This window comes from Aphanomyces invadans (assembly GCF_000520115.1).
Source record: "Aphanomyces invadans strain NJM9701 unplaced genomic scaffold supercont1.1, whole genome shotgun sequence".
NCBI classification, from domain to species: Eukaryota; Oomycota; class Saprolegniomycetes; order Saprolegniales; family Verrucalvaceae; genus Aphanomyces; species Aphanomyces invadans.
This window is the reverse complement of record NW_008580146.1, coordinates 1,549,626-1,568,583: the sequence shown is the minus strand read 5'-3', so window position 1 is coordinate 1,568,583 and position 18,958 is coordinate 1,549,626. Positions and strand designations below refer to the sequence as shown.

The following is an 18,958-nucleotide window of genomic DNA, read 5'->3' as shown; positions in this document are numbered from 1 at the left end:
TTGCTGAAGTATGGCTTGTCGATCATCGTTCGAGAGCTCCTTCTTGGCGCGCATTGTGCAGTCCGACACAAGCAAGTCAACAAATCATACGGATAACACTATCCGGATACCGTACGGATGGGTTTGTCGTCCATGTTATATGGAATAAAGCATTGCTCTTGTACTTGGGTGCTTCTGTTTTGATTGGATGAATTTTGCCACGAAAACGTTTGATTGGTCTTCTCCTTTACGCCCTCTTTATGTACATACCCGTGATTGTAATATATCGAGCATTTTCGTCTTCAATTTCAAAAAATGGTGAATGTTGCAGCAAAATCCGGACAGAGGTACTAGAAAATTATTTAAGGACCTTAGCTTTCAATCTGGACTGTTCAATGCGTTGGTCGAACGTACCCCAATTTTACTTGCATGCGCTTTTGAACCGGTCAATGCGCTTGCATTCAACTCACTACACGCAATACGGCGTTGCAGCTTTGATACATTGCTGTCCAGTGTACAAAATCTGGACTACGCAACCTCGTACCCAAGTCTGGAGGGCAAATGTCCCTGTGGCGTCTCGCACAACAGCAACAAATCGGTTTGATTACTGCGCTGCCGGAAGTAGACAATTTTGCGAAACAAGTCGTCTTGAATTGGATCGACCGTGAAGCCGTTCCATATCCCATGGGACGATTGGGGTACCAGACCTGGAGTGTTCGTATTGCACATTTGGCTGTTTACGAAGAGTCCGCTAGCGCCTGCATGCTCCAACTGCGGTACCATGTTGTGTAACAATTACTCGGCGTCGCTTTATCCCAAGTACGAGACTACTTGCATGGGCAACTGCTTGTTGTGGCGTACGCTCACGTACACATGAGGCGAATTCTTTGATTTTGCCAGTTCACTCAAGGGAGTTTCCCAAGAAATGACAAGCTCGCATTTTTTAGTATATTACATATTACTACTAGTAGTACGAAGCACAACCGATGCGGAATTGCCAACAACACGGATCTTTATCGAAGGGCCACGATGATTCGAAAATCGACATCCTCCCCGCTCAACGCCATTTTGAAAGGAAACGTCCTCGCGAAAATGCGATCGCCGACGGTGCTTGGAGCGCTCCTATTAGGCAGCGTGGTGACAGCCACGCCGGCTACATCGAGCAATGACAGTCCCTTTTGGGGACGAATTTACTTGCGCCATGGGATCGCGCCGATTCAGTACTTTCGAGACTCGTACGGAGGAACCATAACGGGAGACGAGTGCAAGTTTGTGACACCGTCGGACAAGCTCGGATGTTTCGCGTTCAACGCATCGGACATTGCATTAATCACCAACACGTCGTTTGTCGTGTTGGATCGCGGCGTGTGCTCGTTCGAAGTCAAGTCGAGAAACGTCCAAGCTGCTGGCGCCGCGGGTCTCTTAATCGTCAGCGACTCGGAAGAAGTTGTTCGACCAGTGGCACATGTGGACAAAGGCGAGATCGAGATTCCCACTGTCATGGTGAGAAAGAGTGGAGGTACAGTCTGCATTTTCCAAACGTGTATTCACTGTCGACTGAAGGGGATCAAATTCGCGTGGCCGTGAATCGCGAAGATGTGTTTGGGCGACTCATTCCCATGACATGCCCGCAGTCTGTGTGCGGCCCACACGAGCCGTCGCACCTTGCACATTTGTCATCTGTTGTTCGAGGGGGGTATGTTCACTCCAGCGAAAAGAGTGACGCGGAGTGGGAATTCTTGGCATCTACGTTTGGAAGTCCTTTTCTCACGCACTTGCTCCCCGTGGTGGAGGCCATGCCATCGCATGCATGCCATACACTTGATCGAGACGTCACTGATCGTGTTGTCGTGGTCTTTGTCGACGATAGCAGTTGCTCTTTCCTGACAAAGGTACTCCATACATCTCTTATCGAGTTGTGAAGTCACGTGTGTTTGTGGGACTGGCAGGTCTCGAACGCGCAACTTGCTGGAGCTGCATCTGTCTTGTTTGTTCAAACGGGTGGCGGTCCGCTCACTCGCCCGTTTGTGACCGATGCGTGGGACGCGTACAACATTACAATTCCCTCAGCTATGGTGTCCGTCAAGACGGCCCGGGAACTTCTGCGTCACAACTCTCCGGTCGCGCTGAAAGGCGACGCCCGAGTTGCCGACGCTTGGGAGAAAATTGCAAGTCTCAAAAACTTGGCCGCATGGCCTGCACGAAAGAATCGACGGTACAACATTGCGAAGGGAGTTTTTCACATCTCTGTCGTAGGGATGCATTCTTGCTGGACATTCTAAAGAAGCACGGACATAGCTCAGCCAGGCGTCAAGCGATTCGAGCCCATTTCACAAACGTTGTTGGAGGGTCTATAAGCTCCTGGGACACCATTGAAGCCAAGCTCAACGAAGAAGGCCATGACGAGCTGTAGGGACGCCTCTCGGCCTTGAATTTGCCTGATTATACAATGCTCCTGAACGCATGCGTATATACACGAAGTGATTTCCCAAGTGAGATGCTAGATTTTCAGAGCTACACACATCTGCCGCGTGCACCATACTACAAAACCTCCTACGTGTGGGCTTCAAGAGTGGCCTATTTACGCTTCCGTCCGCCGAGTGACGGGCTGCCGCATCACCGCTGCACATGGCCATCATCCGGATATTTCACTTTGACGAAGGGATGTCCGGATAACGGTGCACCAATCGTCGCCAAACCTGCCGCTGGCCATTCAGTTGATTTTGGTTGACAGGAACGCGACATGCTGCGCTGCGTCCGAGCTCTCACGCAACGCCAGCCCGCTGTGCGATTGACGCGCGGGTTCGCAGCTCCTGCCAAGGCCCCTGCCAAGGCCAAGGATAAGAAGGGCGCCGCGCCCAAGGTCGTGGATGAAGTTGTGGATGTTACGAAATACGCTCCTGTCAACATCCTCAAGGACGGCACGCACCCTGAACTGAAACCCCGCGAGGAGTACCCTGAATGGTTGTTCACGCTGTTGGACCCGAAGCCAACGTTGGGTGAACTTGAACGCAAAGGCTACGACAACCTCGAAACGATGGAAGACAAGCGACGACTGATCAAGCTGTCGTATCGAAAAGCTATCAAGGAAAAGAACAACTCCAAGTCCAAGAAATAGATCTGTATAGGAACAAAAAAAATGTAAACGACAATGGAAACCATGCTACTTGTCCATGTTCTCGTGATCGCTTCGGCATGGCGTGTCGAGAAATGGGTTGCGTCACGTCATGGACAAAGTGTTTCATGAAGAACAAGTAGAATCAAACTTGCTGCTGCATTGACGCTCAGTTAGAACTTGGAAACGTGCTTCGGACAACTCACGTAGCATGAGCGTCCACCGCGACGTTGCGTGGAGCATATCAAACTTAGGCATTTTCTTCTTCGGGGTTTCCACCAGGCACTAGCTACATAAAAACAATGATTCAACTATGCGTTCGAGCTCTACTGTTTGGTCGTACCAGACACACGTTGTTTCCGTTCAAGAGAACTTGGTCAACCTTGACCTTGCGCTTGCCTTCCGGCGTGATTTCGCTGTGTGGTGAGGAAGTGAACGGTCAGGGATGGGCACAAGGTGGATTCGATGTGATTCTAAACGTACTATTCGATAACATCGTCAAGGACCATGTCTAGACAGTACGTCAAGGTCACGATCTGGGAGCAACAGGGGGGACGGTGAACGTACTGACGTAGTCGTCGAACCCTCTCAGCGTTCCCACGAATTCTTTGTCGCCTTTCATGATGATCCAGATGCGAGATCCGATACACTTGTCGATCAATTCTACTTGCACATACATGACGTCGCTGCGCACTCGGACAAACTGTTCCGCTTACCTAGCGGGAGGAGACGGCGCTGTGTTGCCATGGTGGGTTGTGTTGATCGGTGATTCAAGCTCCCTCACCGTCCAATGAAATCTCTAGAAAGTAAATAATATTATCCAATAACAACATAGGCAACAGTCGAGATGACACTTGAACGAAAGAGTGCGTGCGTGTACATCATGGCATCGACGACCGCAATGCACATCGTTACCCCTGTGATCGAGAGTCGCGTGCTCAGCCATCTGCTCAAGAAGCGTGTTTACCTCAAGCTTGACAACACCCAGCCCTCTGGCAGCTTCAAACTACGCGGCGTTGGTCTTGCAGTACGCAGATTCCCTAACTTTTCGGTGATTTTGATTTGCCCCTGTTCATAGTGCGAACGCGCCGTTCAAAAGGGAGCAGAGCAACTGGTCGCCAGCTCGGGTGGTAATGCTGGGCTAGCTGTTGCTTGCAGTGCACAAAAGTTGGGGGTTCCAGGCACGGTGTTTGTCCCGGAAAGCACGCCAGCATACATGCGGGAGCGCTTGGCGTTGGAAGGTCTTCACGTCAATGTCCATGGCAAAGTACGCTCTTCCACTTCCTCCGCGATTTGAAGATATAATGGCCAGGTATGGGCCGAAGCCCATGAAGCGGCGATGCAGTTCCTCGACAAGGCCAACGAAACGTCCTCCGCGGCGTACATTCATCCATTCGACCACGCCGACATCGTGTATGAAAATGTGATCAGTACATTTCCTCACAACGTGCTAGGGAAGGGCATGCCAGCGTCGTCACCGAGCTCAAGGCCCAGCTACCCACGCAACCTGACTTGGTCGTGGTGGCTGTCGGTGGCGGCGGGTACTTTGCCGGCGTTTGCCAAGGATTGAAGAAGTAAGAGGCAGGTCCAGCTTGGTTCGGTCCTCACTTTGATTATTCTTGCAGCCACGGATGGGACTCAACTCACGTCCTCGCGATGGAAACAACTGGCGCCAACAAACTCGAGCGATCGATGCAAGCCAAGAAAAAGGTCGCATTGACCAAAATTGACACAATCGCAAAGTCGCTCGGGGCCATGGCCGTCTCCGACACTGCGTACGCCTATGCCAACGAAATGCGTGTGCATGCATGCAGCGTCAGCGACGCCGAAGCGCTGGACGCGTGCGTCCGATTTGCCAACGACCACAAGTATGTGGTCGAACCAGCCTGCGGCACTGCTGTAAGAAGCTTGTTTCGTCGATCTCTCACGTTCAGCGTCGACCATTGGAATCACATGTCGTGTGTAGCTTGCCCCGCTGTATACTGGCCGGTTGCGCGAGTTCCTTGGGGCCGACCTGGATGCCATCGACAGCATCTGCGTGTTGGTCTGCGGCGGATGGATGACTCAAGTCACGGATGACGCCCAAGTGGCTTTGCGAGCCGTGTTTGGATAGTCGTATACGTCCCGAATGCATACATTGGATTAATTCATCTCGTCGTCCTTGGTGGCCAACGGAGTCGTGAAGCAATTGCGACACACGGGTTGATAGGCCTCGCTGCCCCCAACCAACTAGGACACAGGATATCATGAGGAGGGATGTGATGGATCGTTCAGTAGGTGGTGTACCTCCACGGCCGTGCTGCTCACCAAACGACGTGTGAAAGCTACAACGTGTATGGTCAGCTCGACCAGAATCAAAGTCTCTACCAGCGTCGCTGCCGCAAATGGCACACACTGCACTGAGCTTTGTCACGCTCTCAGCGCGCGGAATCAAGTCACAGACATGCTGGAATGGCTATGTACGGCGTCATAAGCCCGATCGAGTGCATCGTGATGGCTCCTACCTTGCGTTCAAATGTCCCATCCAAGGCAGCGACTACGCACCATGGTTGTTAGCACTGCTAAAGTAGAATCCATGAAGTGACGGTACCAATGACGATCTTGCCTCGGTTGGCAGCGACATCGCAGAACGAATGCAGCTGGAATGAAGATTAAGACTTGAAAACGTCAAGATGGGCTCGTACGTCGGCAAAGAATTGGCCCTCGTCGATCCCGATCACGTCATATTGCATGAATTCCTCCCCCATATCTTCGAGGCGCTTGAGGGGATTTGCCTTCATCATTTGCCGATCGTGGGTGCTCACCAGCCTGCACCATGACAATGGACACCCTCAAATCGAACTGAACCAGTCGAAACACGTGCTACGTACGATTCATTCGTGTAGCGATCGTCGATCTTAGATTTCACAACCATGCACTTGAGTTGTGCGTGCTGGTATCGTCGCATGCGCCGAATGAGCTCTGTGCTTTTGCCGCTGAACATGGGGCCAATGATCAGCTGCAGTTCCCCTTGGAGGGCATGGCGCCATATATTGCGGACTGGCATTCTGCTCTGCGGTGTATGGATGGCAGCACAAGGAGGCGACAGGCAGCTTGGCATTCCCCGCGAGCCAAATGGACTTTGTAGCGGGAAAATCGCTCCATTTCCATCTGACGGGGATTAAACGTAACAATCGTTCTGCAGTTTAAACAACTTTTAAAGCAACTTTTCTCACCCAAGTCAAGGTGATGATGCCCCGCAATTACGACCCAGTAAGCGTACACTGGGATTATTAACGAGGTAGGCAGCACTTCACGCGCGGAGGAAGCTAATGTAAACTGGCGTGCGCCATCCTCTTCCAACCGCAAGGCTTTGGTCGCCATGACACCACCATGGGTTAAACAAGGTTAAAATACGTTTTACTTGATTCCCTCCATCATCACTGTTGATATCCGGAATCCGGTTACCATGGTTGAAGGGTCGTTGGTTGACACTTCTCACAATGCCGAAGCAGTTCACGATCGTCTACATCCCCGCGGAAGAGGGCACCGAGCTGGAAGAATGGCGGCTTGACTTGCCGCAGGACGTAGATGGTCAGATTGCATGCCTGACGGAACGTTTGCGAGCCCACTTCAAGAGCAAAACTGGTGCGGCGAGCTCGGAAGAACAGAAGGATGCATTTCGTCAGCAGATCCTCAAGCAGGTATGCAGGTCCATCTCGGATGTCGCCACGCGCACGATATTCTACGAAAAAGTTTGAATCTAGCTTCCAAAAGACGCCACCGTCAACGATCAAATGATGGCGATGATGTTGCAGGTATCTTTCCATGCCCGTCTGCGATGTGGCCCACACGTGAAATGTCCTGATGCAGATGGAAAGTTTGGTCGATTCGATTCCATTGATCTTAAACACACCTGCCGTGAAGCATGTCGGTGTAAACTTGTACGTTGACGACAAGGGCACTGCCAAGAACCTATCGGTGAACATGCGTGCATCGGCGATTGCCCAAGCATGCGGGAAAATGTTGGAAGTTCGTGGCGACGCCTTCATCGCCCGCATCTTCGATAACGGTACGCTTGAGTGTATTCACACGCATGATTTCGTGTATTGCTATGGTAGACGACGCTTTCGTTCGCCTTGACTTCAACTTGTCCGAACTCAACGCAGACGCGGAATGGCTCAAGGTCGCGCAACGGCAATCCCAGAACGTCTCCACACCCGTATCCGCAACTACAGGGCGTCAATGCGCATCGCCATCTTGCTCGTCGAAAGGCGTGCACCGATGCTCCCGATGCCAATCGGAATACTACTGCAGCCAAGCGTGCCAGAAGTCGCACTGGCGAGTGCACAAGCTGTCATGCATCAAGAAAGAATAACCTATAGGAATTCGATTCTTCATGCAGCGTGACGACTTCACACTCGGGTGCCGGTCAGGGGCGCTGAATATGTCCGCGATTCTGCATTCCGCTGCATTTGCCGAAGTACCCAACTGTACTCAAGATTTTAGCCAATGAGAAGGGAGGATGACTCATTTATCCACCAATCAGCGTCCATTTTCGAAGTTCTTGTGCTTTACACACTTAAGCGCGGCGGCAACTCCATCGGCGTCGGCGGCATACACATCATGATTGAAGGGCGCCTGAAGGCAATCGTCGCCAACCTTCTAGGTGACTGGATAGAGAGTGACAAGCTTGACCTGAGCATCAACATATGGAACGACGAAAATGTGCGCTTTGAGAACGTCAACCTGAAGGATACGATCATTCCTGTCTCGGCCCCGTTCCGCCTTAAAGCAGGTCTCATCGGGTCCTTGACGATGAACATTCCATTCAAAACATTCGGCACAACACCTGCTAAGATCACACTCACCGATGTCCTCGTCGTGTTGTCGCCACGCAACTTAGACGATGTCGAGAAAGCACAGGAACTCGAGGCACTCAAGGACGAAAAGAAGGCTGCGCTCGAAAAGGACTTTCTGGAACGAATTCTCGGGCCTCAAATGAATCAGACAAATGTTGCACAGGAACCGTCTCCTCCAACTTCAGCCAAAGACGCAAAGAGCAGCACGAAGAAGAAAGCCGCCACCTCGCAAGAGTCGCAAGGGTACTACGGCGCAGATGGGTTCTTCGGACGGCTTGTCACTCGTTTGATGGACAACTTGCACATCGAGTTCAAGAACGTGCACATTCGCTTCGAAGGGACCGACGTGAATCGCGACTTGTCCAAGGTGCCGCGATCCCTCGCGAGTGGAAAGTATGCGATAGGGTGTAGCATTGGCGCGTTGTATGCGGAAACCACCGGCAGCAATTGGATTGCCAAGTCCCACAATGAAGCTGACCCGCAGAGTGGCGACCATGTCGTGCTGAAACTTATTCAGGCGACCAACATGTCGGCGTACGTGGACCCACACGCGCTGCACTTCGTGCACTCTTCCAAGCACCCCAAGGTGCTTCACGCGACGCTGTCTCGGCTCAAGGCAATGGCGGACCCAACAGTGGATTTGCGGTGGTGGAAACAAGTGGACGGGGACAGCGATGCCCACACTCATCGCTTTGTCTTGGCTCCTTTCCATGTCACGCTCAAGTTGACCATGAACATTGACATTCAGGCGGACAAGAAAACCGAAAACACTCCGCACTACAACGCCCAGTTTGAACTGTCGCGGCTGATTGTCATGCTCGATGACGAGCAAGTTGTGCTCGCGATGCGTGTGATAGCGTCGGTTGCCCTCCACGACCAGTGGCGCCAAGCCATTGCCCAACGCGTGCGGTCTGACGAACGCGAGCACTACACGGTGACGCTGAAGGAACAATACATGGTGCATTGGGCGGCACTGCACAAGGTCTGCACAAAACAGTCCAATTGGGACATTGTTAAGAAGTCGGACGCATGGAAGCAGCTGCAGACGCTCGAACAGCTCGTGTCCATCGACGCGGCGATCGCGATGCGGAACGACATTGCGTTTGAAGGCGATGATGTCGCCATCGATTCTGACATGTCGCGCACGTCACTGCACGACTTGGGTGAAGCGTTGGGGATTCCCGCGCCGCAAATCAACGTCAAGTTTCAACGGGGAAAAGACATTGGCTTGAAAATGTACTTGTGTCCTACGACACGAATCCCCGTCGTCGACGAATGCTTTGGACAGGCAAAGGCGAACACTGCCATCAAGCCTGGCCTCCTCCTTGTGAAAGTGGACGGCCATGACGTGTCGTCGCTCTTTTCCTACACCACTGTCGACGACCTGTACCAACAACTCAGCGCCAGAGCCCTCACTGCGGCCATCGTGTTGACGTTTCGCCACCCAGGGGTGCAGCCGTCTCAAGTGACGCCGTCGCAATTGGTTTCACATGTAGACGTCGCGGTGCCTCATGTAGAGGTACGTTTGGTGCTGACGCCGTTGAAACAAGTGGTAGCCGCTGCGATATTTCAGTTTGTCGATCTGTCGATCCGTGGATTTGGTCCCGGGTGGTTTTCGTTCCATCGGTATCGGTTGTGTGCGCGGCACTTTTATCTGCAAGAGTCGGTCTCGTCCCCGTACCGCAACCACTGTTTGGCGTCTAGCATTGATCAAATCAAGCACCCCAAGGACGTCCTTCCGATTGCCGTGTTGGAGATGAACTTTTTGGAAACGGACCATCCGTCTCTACCTGACAAGTCTCAGTTCGCGACACAATACGGAGTCCATATCGGTGACTTGATCTTCATTTACGAACGGACCAAAGTGCTGGCATTTACAGTCGCGTTGGCGGACTTTTGCAAGCGAGCATTTCCTCCAGCGCCAGCTCATTTCTCCAGCCGGGGTGGAGCTTCGTCAACGACGTCTTCAACGATTCCTCTGGCTGACATTCCCCTTCGCATCCGTTATGACTTTTCGATCCAGTCGCTTCGTGTGTATGTCAAAGCCGTCGTCCACCGACAGCGAGCCACGCGGGCGGAATCTGTTGCGGGAGCAATCCATCCACCAGCGAACCGGTCGATTTTCAGCCAACTTACCCTGCACAAAGCGCATGGCAACTCGCTGGGCCTTCAGGACTGGCTCAAAGACACTCTAATGCTTGAACGTGTCGTGGCTTCGGTCATTCACTTGCAGCGATACGTGCGAGGTCGCAACATTCGTCGGTTTGCGTTGCCGCCCCCTCGACCGTCATATCCTCCCGACGTCCCTTTCGATCACGCGTCAGTGTTCAGTGTCGCGTTGCGATCGACCACGGAACGACAGGGGTACCTTTACGTCCACGACTATCGACTCGGGAGTCGACGATGGGTGCCGCTCTTCTTTGTCCTCGAGAAAAGCGGCCTGCTGCGTGTATTTCGAACCGCATCGTGCGCAGTCTACGTCGCGTCGTACGAAATGGAGAATTGCGTTGACGTCGCGATCCGAGTCAAAGACGACAGCATCATCGCGCCGTACTTTGCCAAGCCCATGTCGTTCATGTCGATCAAGTGGCGTACGACCCATTTTGTCACGAATGCATTCGGGATCAATACAACCCTCGTGGACACTGTCGACCTGCTTGTTGCGAGCGCCGACCCGTCCTGCATCAGCATGTGGCATTTTGTTTTGAATCGATACAAGTCGACTGAGTTTGACGTGACGACACGGACGCCACTTCCAGATTCACCGATCGGGATGCGGAAATGCACGATGGACGTTCGTGGAGCGTACCGCGGCTGGCTCTTCCGGCAGGACTGCACCCTTGCCTTCCGACGTTGGCACGAACATTATGTATACTTGGACGAATCCGGTCAGTTGCGGTTTTACGAAGACAACACTGGTCGCGTATTCATCGACGAAGAATTCGTCGAGAACATCACTTCGGTCGTCCACGTCGGAAACATTGTGGAAGTGGTCAACTGGGCAGAGCCCTGTCAACAAATAAACGACAAATTGCACTCCCCCCCTCGCGTACGACCTGCTATGGACTTGAGCCACTTGGGGCCTGCGGGCGAGTCTGACGGTCAGCTGTCGTACTGCATTGAAGTGACGGTCGTGGGCAAGTCGTTGGACCCCACGACAAAACCGTCGTCGCGGTCCTTTCTCTTGGCCTCGTTTTCGTTTGATGAAGTCGCAGACTGGCGGCATATTCTGTGGGAGAAAAGAATGGATTGCCGGCAAGATCGGTCGATTCAACACCTTCGGCGACCAGCCCCGACTAAAATGGTGTCGTGGCCGGCATGGTGGCGTGCCCATTTGGGAGTGCGCTTCAGCAACACGGCAAAACCCAACCACAACGTGCGCACGATGTACTCCAATTTACACAAGTGGATCAGTTTGTACACAAACCACGTGTCTGGCACAATCTTTTTCCACGATCCAGCTCCTAGTACTGGCCTCAGCATTGAGCAAGCGGGCGCGATACTGGCCGAACTTCGAATGGGTAGATTGGAAGTTCGAGATCGGCGGTCGGCCAAGCCCTATTGCCTTGTGTACATTGGGGACACGTTCTTGGAGTTTGAACGAGGCAAGCTCAAAGCCGTCGCGATCAACTCGGAGCAGCTGCAAGACAAGGGCCAAATGACGATGACAATGCAGTTTTGTGGACCGCAGATGGGAGACAAATTGTTTGGAGAGATTCTCAAGCCTGGACTGTGCTTAGGACTTCAATTTAGCGGCTGCATCTTGCCGAATTCATTCCAACAAGTCTTGACGGATGCCCTACACGAATTGGCGCCGATGTGGGAAGACGCGAGTCAACCCCCTGCACCTTCGTCGGTTGAACCGTTTTTGCGATGCCAGGAAATCACACTGGATATTCGCGTCGGCATGTTTGAAGCGTACATTGAAGAAAAGCACTGCGTGGCTAAGTTTCTCATGGAAGGCAACGAATTGTCGTATGGCTCGTCGACTGATCGCGAACGATTGCATCTCGCGTTGGGGTCGACATCGCTGCATGTCATGACGTCGGAAAACCAGCTCCGGCTGGCTCAAATCGACGGTGCCGACATGGAGTACGAGCTCGCGGTGCAATCCCTGGACCGGATGACGTCGATTCGAATCGATCAAGTCAAACTCGAAGCGGATGGACGAATGCGCGTGTTGTACCAGTTGTTTGAAGCCCTTCAACTGTTTGACGACGACGACGAACCCCTCGACGACTACTCGTATGACAACATTTCAATGGCTGCGCCGTCTCCACTCACATCGCCAGTCGCAATCACTGCCCCGGTTGAGTCGATGCGTCCCCGCCATGTCCGCAATGAATCAGGGGTGTCGATACGGTCCCAGCGCAGTTTGCGTGGACATCGCAGTCAAACTGGTCGCAACTCGGAATTCTTTCAAACGTTGTCGTACATTCAACCGTTGCTGACGTATCAAACATACCTGGCGCTGCTCAACAAGTACAACTACACGTTTTGGTCCGGGACCAAGGACACGATATATATTGGGTGCCGAACGGTCGTGTTTGAAGTGGTCAAGCGCAGCTTGTCGTTGGTGGCGCTCGACACGTATATCCCCGTGATGAAGTTTTCCGTGAACGAAATACAATGCAGCGCTCAAACGTCGACTGAGTTTCGCGCCGACTTTGAAGTGGACGCGTCGGTCACGTTCTCTGCGCGGTACTACAACACTGCCCTCGCGGACTGGGAACCTGTCGTTGAGCCATGGGAAGTCGCCATCCATGTCACCAAACCGGTCGGAGACGGAACGATCGACACCCCCAAGCCGCTAACGATGGATTTCAAAGCTCGCCATCGTCTCAACATCAATTTCACCGAAGCCCTTGTTCGCCTCGTTGTGTCGGTGAGCAAACACCACAAATCCACCTCACTCAAGAACTCGGAGCGTATGCTGCCGTCGAGCGAAACTTCCGAATGCGTCAGCGTGATCAACAACTTGGGGGTGGCCATTCGCTTGGCGAATTTGAACACGACCAACCCAGGTGTCCTCACGGTCGAAATACGCGACGGATGGAGTTTGCCAGCGTACACGCGATTCCACGACGCAACGGTCGAGGTTATTTTGCTACCGTGGTGGAACCCCCAGGAAAGAAGCCACGAATTGGCGTCGTTGAACCATGCGTTCCACTTGAGTTATGGCGGCGCGAATGCCGGCGTAGCACCGAAACTGCGCCTAAACGTACGTCTCAAAGGAAACACGCACGACCACGGATCCGTCGAACTCAACTTGGCTGGCAACCTCATGGGCACGGAAGGCGTGGAAGCGAAGCGAGTCAAGTTTTGCCAGTGGCATCGGTTGAGAGATCCAAGAGGCGTGGTGACAGGCGAAGTCCTGGTTGCACTCCATTTCACTCCGACGCTGCCGCTGCAAAAACCATCGACCGTCCAAACTGTGCTCAGTGGTGGATCGCTGATGGTGGATCCGTTTCGACTCGGATCTGGTGGAGTCGATACCCGCGACTCGACCGATGGAGACTCCACCATGAAGATTAAATTGCCTGAAAGCATTCGCAATGGCTATGTGCCACCGCTTGCCCTGGAAGTCATGGTCGACGGAAAGCCACGGAGTTTGCTCTGTCCATTGCAAAGGGCTGGCAAATTCTTCATCAAAGGCGAAGGAGTGCTGGCTGAAGTGAAAGTCGCCCAACGCGACGAACTACGCCGAGTATTAATGTTGAGTTCGCCAAAGCAGGTCAAGAATGCTACGCGCGTGGTGCTGAACGTTGGCGCGTTTCCCCTGATAGAGTGCGATGCTGTGGCGACGACCGATCTACCTCTTCCTATAAGCTCTCGTGGTCGCTCCATTTCGTTTCCCTGCGTGCCGAAGTTAGAGGTACAGCCGTGACACTGCCCTGCACATTCTCAATGATGTGTTGTGTGTTTGACAAATAGGCAATGGTGCCAGTGAACCCCGGCCGAAAGTATTCGCTGCCGTTGGGCGCGCTGTACAGCGACAATATGTATGGTGTGATGGTGCAAGTACAAAATTCCAAACGGACGAAAATCGCCGAGCTCGCGACGCTACAGGAACAAGTAGGGTGTCACATTCTGTATCTAGCCCCTCTCCACGACGACGACTGCGGGTATTGCTTGTTTATGGAAGTATTGAGCCACGTTCGCAACGTGTACCGCGAAGAACAGTTTGACACGGAATCGTCGACGGCCGACATCATCAGCCACGACGCCAAGTACCAAATTCAACTTCATGCTGGTTTTGTGTTTGAAAACGCGCTCCCGATTCGGTTGAAGTACAAGCTCGAAGTTCCGTCTCGCTTTGACACAAAAGTCGTGGTATATTCCATGTATCTCTCCACCTGGTACTCGCAACTTGTAATGTGTGGGGTCGTAACAGGTGGCTGAAGGAACACTCGCGCCAGGGGACGAAGTTGAATTATTGCATTTTCACAAGCAAGCGTACTTGTACTTGTGCGCCCCTGACGAAGCGTCGTCGTGGTCGTCACCGATCAGTTTGGCCAAATGCATTTCCCAAGAAGGCACGACAATATCCAACCAAACGATTTCTCGCGCAGATGAGCCGGAGCAGCGCCGCAGCGCTGACACGCTCGAATTTGTGCGCGAGAGCCCTGTGTTCAATGACCTCATTCACAACATTGTGCACTTGTTCACCGCCCGACTGGATTACACCGTCGCGGACAATGGGAGCCCACGCACGGTCATCTACTGTTCTGTGTGGATTTACAACTACTCGCACGTTAATGATTTGCTCGCGCGGTGTGCGGACAACACGAACATGATGGTCACGTGTCCGACGATGAAAGACCAACCGAATCCTCGATTGATGGATTGCGCCGGCTTGGCCCTGGAGCTCAACACTGTGATGAACCATGAGCCAGGAAGGTGGTCCGAGCGAATCCATGCGGGAGTTGTGGGTGTGCAGAAGTCGCTGACTCTCAAGGGCATTCATCGGGAAAAGCATGAAGTAGGCGTGGCCATTCAGCGTCCCTTGGGTCAGTTCCATCGCACAGCGCAAGTCATCATCTCGTCGCGTTACGTTGTCGTCAACTACACGAGACTCAAGTTTATCATGGCCAGCGAAGCCCATGGCCGTGGTCGAAATGTCGAAATCGCCGCCGACACGATCGAAACCCCGTTCGACTACCCTGGGGACTTGACTTTGTCTGGCAAAACTGTGTGCTTGAAAGCAGGTGGTGGATCGGATCGAAATTATCTCAACTCGGATCGATGGAGCGGGCTGTTTTCCGTGGAAAACGAAGACGAGTTCACGCTGTGGTTGCCTGGAGCCCGCGTTGATGAATACGAAGACGCGGTCCCTCGAATTCGAGTCAAAGTGCACACTGTCGGCGCGACAATCTTGATTAAGCTCTCCCGTGATGATCCGCCCATGCTTAGTATCCGGAACGACACGAACTTTGCCATCAAACTCTTTCAAGTGAACCAACAGGAAAGCTTGGTCATTCCACCGAATGGCAGGATGCCGTTCGCGTGGGAGAGTCCCGACTCACCTCGGTTCGCCAGTTGCCGTCGAAACAACCAGGCAACTCATTTTGTGCTTTGATAGGAAAGTGTCGTGCTGCATCTTCATGGAGCAATCCGCGATGGGGAAGTGGACGACTCCAACCAAGACGAAAGTGTGCGATTTTGACAGTCTTGATTCGGAGGAAGCAGTCGTGTGGGAACTCAAGCGACTTGGCGCTCATGTGGCCGCCGATGTCACGCTCGAAGTGTCGTCTCGAACGCTTGTGTTTCGAGATGCCGTCATGAACGACTTTCGTCGAGGTAAGTACAAACTCGAAGTCAAAGTGGTGGCTGTCCGCCGGGATGTGGAACAACACACAACGACGTCAACGGAAGCGATCGTATCAGTTCACACAGATTGCTCCGATTCCCCGCGACAGATCACACCGAGCACAACGATGAAGGGTCATGGGATGTACCGCTTTGAGTACGACATGTTGTTTCCGTGCTTCACCCGACCGCGGCAATTGTTTGTCGCGCTCTTCGAGCAAGAGATCTCGAACTCGCTACATCTCGACATTGACGACCACCCACCGTTGCCCATCACGCCAGACCATGTGTCCCCACGCATCGCATCGTTTCATCAACTGGACGACGGTCCCCGTGATTTGGACGAGTTGAGGGCGACCTTGGCCAGAGAATGGGATTCCCCATCGTCGATTAGCTGGATTGATGAGCCTCACACCACACCGACAGGGCCATCTGCTCTCGCCCCACCCCCCAAGCACAAGGAGATGGTCGGCCTCGTCGACATCAAAATACCCAAGAAAATGTGGAAACAACTCCGCACAACCGATCGGAAACTGGGCGACTTGGACGGATCGTGGTGGCCGTTGATACAGCATGGGACACCCGTCGGGTCAGTGCAGCTCGCGATCAAGTGCTCGATGTTTAGCAAAGACAACGACAAAGATCAAAGCCGATACCGCAATGGCCTTGTCGTGAGCATGTACCTGTCGAGCCTGGCGGTGTCGTTTGTTCACAACACAAATCGACTGGACGTGGCATATTTCATCCTGCAGCGCGTGAAGGTGCTGTACGAGAACCACAAAGGCACGAGCGAAGTCTCGTTGTCAGTCGGCAACACCCAGATGGACAACCAAATGGATCGCAAAGTGGTGTTCGGCCCTCGTGGGTACAAGCGAAAGGAAGGCGTGAGCGTGCGGCTACGTGACCGATGGCGACAGTGCCTGAGCCACAAACACAAGAAGTTGTTTGAGCAATTCGACATTGCAATGCTGCCGGTGGTGCAACTTCGTATGCTGTACAACGACACGTGCAGCGCCGGGTCATTCCACGTCGAGCTCGTGGAACTGATTTTGCAAGAGCTCGAAATTACGACGGACGAAAAGTTTGTCGTGAATTTGATCAGCGTGTTCCAGGGCCTCGAAAGCCTCGGATCGTCGGAAACGTTTGATTCGGTTCTGGACAAACGCGTTGTGTTTTCAGACATTGACGCAAAGCCCATCACGGATGGATTGTACATTGAGCAACTCGACATCGAGTCGATCCGCATCTTGTTCTCGCTCGAATTGAATGGCGGCAAGCACATTGCAACGCTTGGGCCGTCGGGTCGTCGGTTGGCCACGTACTTGCCCGTGTCAAACGTCAAGGACCTTCGCTTGTACTTCAGCAAGCTCCTGTTTACCCATATATACGACAGCCAGACCGTCATCATTGACAAGCTGTATCGCCATTACATGCAACAAGCCCTCCTCGTCGTGCTCCAAGGCTTGTACACAGTCACATTGTTTGTGAACCCGTTTCGAATCATTTATCGACTTGGCCACGGAGTGCTCGAAGTCGTGCGATTGCCGGCTCGAGGGTTGGCGTCGGGGTCGCCAGTCGAGCTCTTGAGCGGAGCGTACTTGGGCGTTCGGTCGTTGGCCATGAACACGATCAGTGCCAGCTACGAGGCCGTCGCGGGAGCCACCGGTGCCGTGTCGTCCATTATCACTCCCATGATCTTCAACCTCGAGAAGAAACACAAGTTCCAAGAAGAGATGGTGAACTTTCAACGAGCCGTCATGACGGAAGTGGACGCATTCGATGCAGCAGAGGAGCAGCACATGACCAAGACCATTGTACGAGTACCTCGGACCTTTACCAGCGTTGGGTTATTGATCGAGTACGGCCCAGGGTCGCTCCCCATGGATGAACAGGCTCGAGTGGACTTGAAAGCCGCCGTGTTGCTCCAAAACTGGTGGCGTCGACGGCGCCTTGTGAACGCGCTGTTCAGCAAGGCGAATTCGCTGAAGGCTGCCCCGGTGGAAGCCCCGACATCGTCGTCCGAGTGGTGTTGCATTATGTAATTTTATTTATGCCGGTGCTTGTGTCCTCGCGTTGAGGCGGAAAGACGCTAGCGCAACGGTTGGAACCCACTCGTCAGTTTGTACGAGAGATCCGTGATGGCGTCCTTGATCGACACCAGTGCCAACAGAAAGTAGCCCCATCCACACGACGAATCGCTCCCGTCGTCCGTTGAAAGTTCGTCGCTGTGTAGAGTGTACACAGTTTCCATCGTGTGATTGTCCACGACCAATTGATACTCTTGCTGTAATGCGCTCAGGGAACGCTTCAGGCCGTGAATGACGCCTTGGAGTTCTTTCGCGGTGTCTTCGTGCATCTTGGCAGCGCGCTCGCTTGCGTCGAGGCTGGCTTTGGCTGTTTGCACAGCGTCCTCGAGGGCTTCAACCGTTGCTTCCAGGCGTTGTATCTTTTGTTGTTTAATGTCGTGGGATAGCACTAGTCGTTGTTCTCGTTCGGCTTGGTCATTCAGTCGACCAGCTAGCTCCTTGACTTGGAGCATGAGCTCGCTTCGTTCACATTGCACTTTTCGGTTCGCTTGAGCAAGGTGGTGGCAGCTTTGAAGAGCGTCCGCTTTTTCTCGTTCAAAGGCAGCGACCATGTCGCGGAGAATCGCGTTGTCCTTGGCCGCAGCCAACGCTTTCGACCGCCAGTACTGAATCTCGGCGTCCTGTCGAGAGAGAGTCTCGTCCTGCGCTTCCTGTTCGCGCAGGTGTGTGTTGAGCTGCTGTTCCAAATCAATGCACTTTTGCACGGACGTGGCGCGATGGAGGTTCAACTTTTGCTGCGACTCGAGCTCTTCGATGCACTGGCGCGCGTCATTGTACTTGGCACTCAACGCTTCGTGTTCGACTTCGAGCGCAAAATACTTTTCCGCCAGCAGCGATCCATTCGAGGCTGCAGCTTCCAGCAAACGCCGCTGTTCGTCAATTTCTCGCAAGGCGGCGGCGAGTCCATCTTGTTTTTTGGATAGGACTTCAGGCAGGTAATCAGTATCCGCCGGTTCGGTCAAGGGCTCCGTCGCATCGACGAGGACCGCTCCATCGTTATTGTTTTCTTGATCGTTGTTGGTGTCTGTGTACCGAAGAATCTGCGACATCGGCAGTGTTTGGCGATCGAATGAATGGGGATCTCGTGCCATCCTGCTAGTTCTGTTTAACCGCCGCAAGGGCCGTTT

The 18,958-nt window shown here is 53.2% G+C and overlaps 8 protein-coding genes across 9 annotated transcripts; 5 read left to right on the top strand and 3 right to left on the bottom strand.

The window, feature by feature from the left end:
- Positions 1–1,008: 1,008 nt before the first annotated feature.
- H310_00471 lies at positions 1,009–2,471 on the top strand (the record flags this gene model as incomplete). 2 transcript variants are annotated; one of them, XM_008863275.1, is made up of 4 exons in its annotated part: positions 1,009–1,456; positions 1,543–1,871; positions 1,929–2,194; positions 2,236–2,471. In XM_008863275.1, 4 exons carry the CDS (start codon positions 1,009–1,011, stop codon positions 2,390–2,392), a joined length of 1,200 nt encoding a protein of 399 aa, XP_008861497.1. In that variant the 3' UTR covers positions 2,393–2,471. The 2 variants fall into 2 exon arrangements, with proteins under 2 accessions (XP_008861497.1, XP_008861496.1); XM_008863274.1 differs by having other exon boundaries at positions 1,009–1,498.
- A 229-nt stretch (positions 2,472–2,700) lies between these two features.
- On the top strand, positions 2,701–3,153 carry H310_00470 (hypothetical protein). Its single transcript, XM_008863273.1, has one exon. The coding sequence runs from the start codon at positions 2,723–2,725 to the stop codon at positions 3,095–3,097; it is 375 nt and encodes a 124-aa protein (XP_008861495.1). The 5' UTR covers positions 2,701–2,722; the 3' UTR covers positions 3,098–3,153.
- An 81-nt stretch (positions 3,154–3,234) lies between these two features.
- H310_00469 (U6 snRNA-associated Sm-like protein LSm5) lies at positions 3,235–3,884 on the bottom strand. Its single transcript, XM_008863272.1, has 5 exons — positions 3,811–3,884; positions 3,662–3,757; positions 3,578–3,605; positions 3,438–3,510; positions 3,235–3,383 (listed from the first exon to the last, which is right to left on the bottom strand). Exons 1-5 carry the CDS (start codon positions 3,839–3,841, stop codon positions 3,345–3,347), a joined length of 267 nt encoding a protein of 88 aa, XP_008861494.1. The 5' UTR covers positions 3,842–3,884; the 3' UTR covers positions 3,235–3,344.
- A 57-nt stretch (positions 3,885–3,941) lies between these two features.
- On the top strand, positions 3,942–5,270 carry H310_00468 (hypothetical protein; the record flags this gene model as incomplete). Its single annotated transcript, XM_008863271.1, has 6 exons — positions 3,942–4,121; positions 4,173–4,361; positions 4,407–4,507; positions 4,549–4,668; positions 4,720–4,993; positions 5,061–5,270. The coding sequence occupies 6 exons, from the start codon at positions 3,942–3,944 to the stop codon at positions 5,205–5,207; spliced, it is 1,011 nt and encodes a 336-aa protein (XP_008861493.1). The 3' UTR covers positions 5,208–5,270.
- Positions 5,175–6,232, bottom strand: H310_00467 (hypothetical protein). Its single transcript, XM_008863270.1, has 7 exons — positions 5,965–6,232; positions 5,779–5,902; positions 5,685–5,733; positions 5,599–5,630; positions 5,462–5,549; positions 5,381–5,418; positions 5,175–5,323 (listed from the first exon to the last, which is right to left on the bottom strand). The coding sequence occupies exons 1-7, from the start codon at positions 6,192–6,194 to the stop codon at positions 5,237–5,239; spliced, it is 648 nt and encodes a 215-aa protein (XP_008861492.1). The 5' UTR covers positions 6,195–6,232; the 3' UTR covers positions 5,175–5,236.
- Positions 6,233–6,576: 344 nt separating this feature from the next.
- On the top strand, positions 6,577–7,451 carry H310_00466 (hypothetical protein; the record flags this gene model as incomplete). Its single annotated transcript, XM_008863269.1, has 4 exons — positions 6,577–6,777; positions 6,841–6,891; positions 6,947–7,145; positions 7,195–7,451. 4 exons carry the CDS (start codon positions 6,577–6,579, stop codon positions 7,449–7,451), a joined length of 708 nt encoding a protein of 235 aa, XP_008861491.1.
- Positions 7,452–7,648: 197 nt separating this feature from the next.
- H310_00464 (hypothetical protein) lies at positions 7,649–18,921 on the top strand. The gene is made up of 4 exons (XM_008863267.1): positions 7,649–13,810; positions 13,870–14,268; positions 14,330–15,465; positions 15,518–18,921. Exons 1-4 carry the CDS (start codon positions 7,700–7,702, stop codon positions 17,784–17,786), a joined length of 9,915 nt encoding a protein of 3,304 aa, XP_008861489.1. The 5' UTR covers positions 7,649–7,699; the 3' UTR covers positions 17,787–18,921.
- H310_00465 (hypothetical protein) lies at positions 17,834–18,880 on the bottom strand (the record flags this gene model as incomplete). Its single annotated transcript, XM_008863268.1, has 1 exon — positions 17,834–18,880. One exon carries the CDS (start codon positions 18,878–18,880, stop codon positions 17,834–17,836), a length of 1,047 nt encoding a protein of 348 aa, XP_008861490.1.
- Positions 18,922–18,958: the final 37 nt, after the last annotated feature.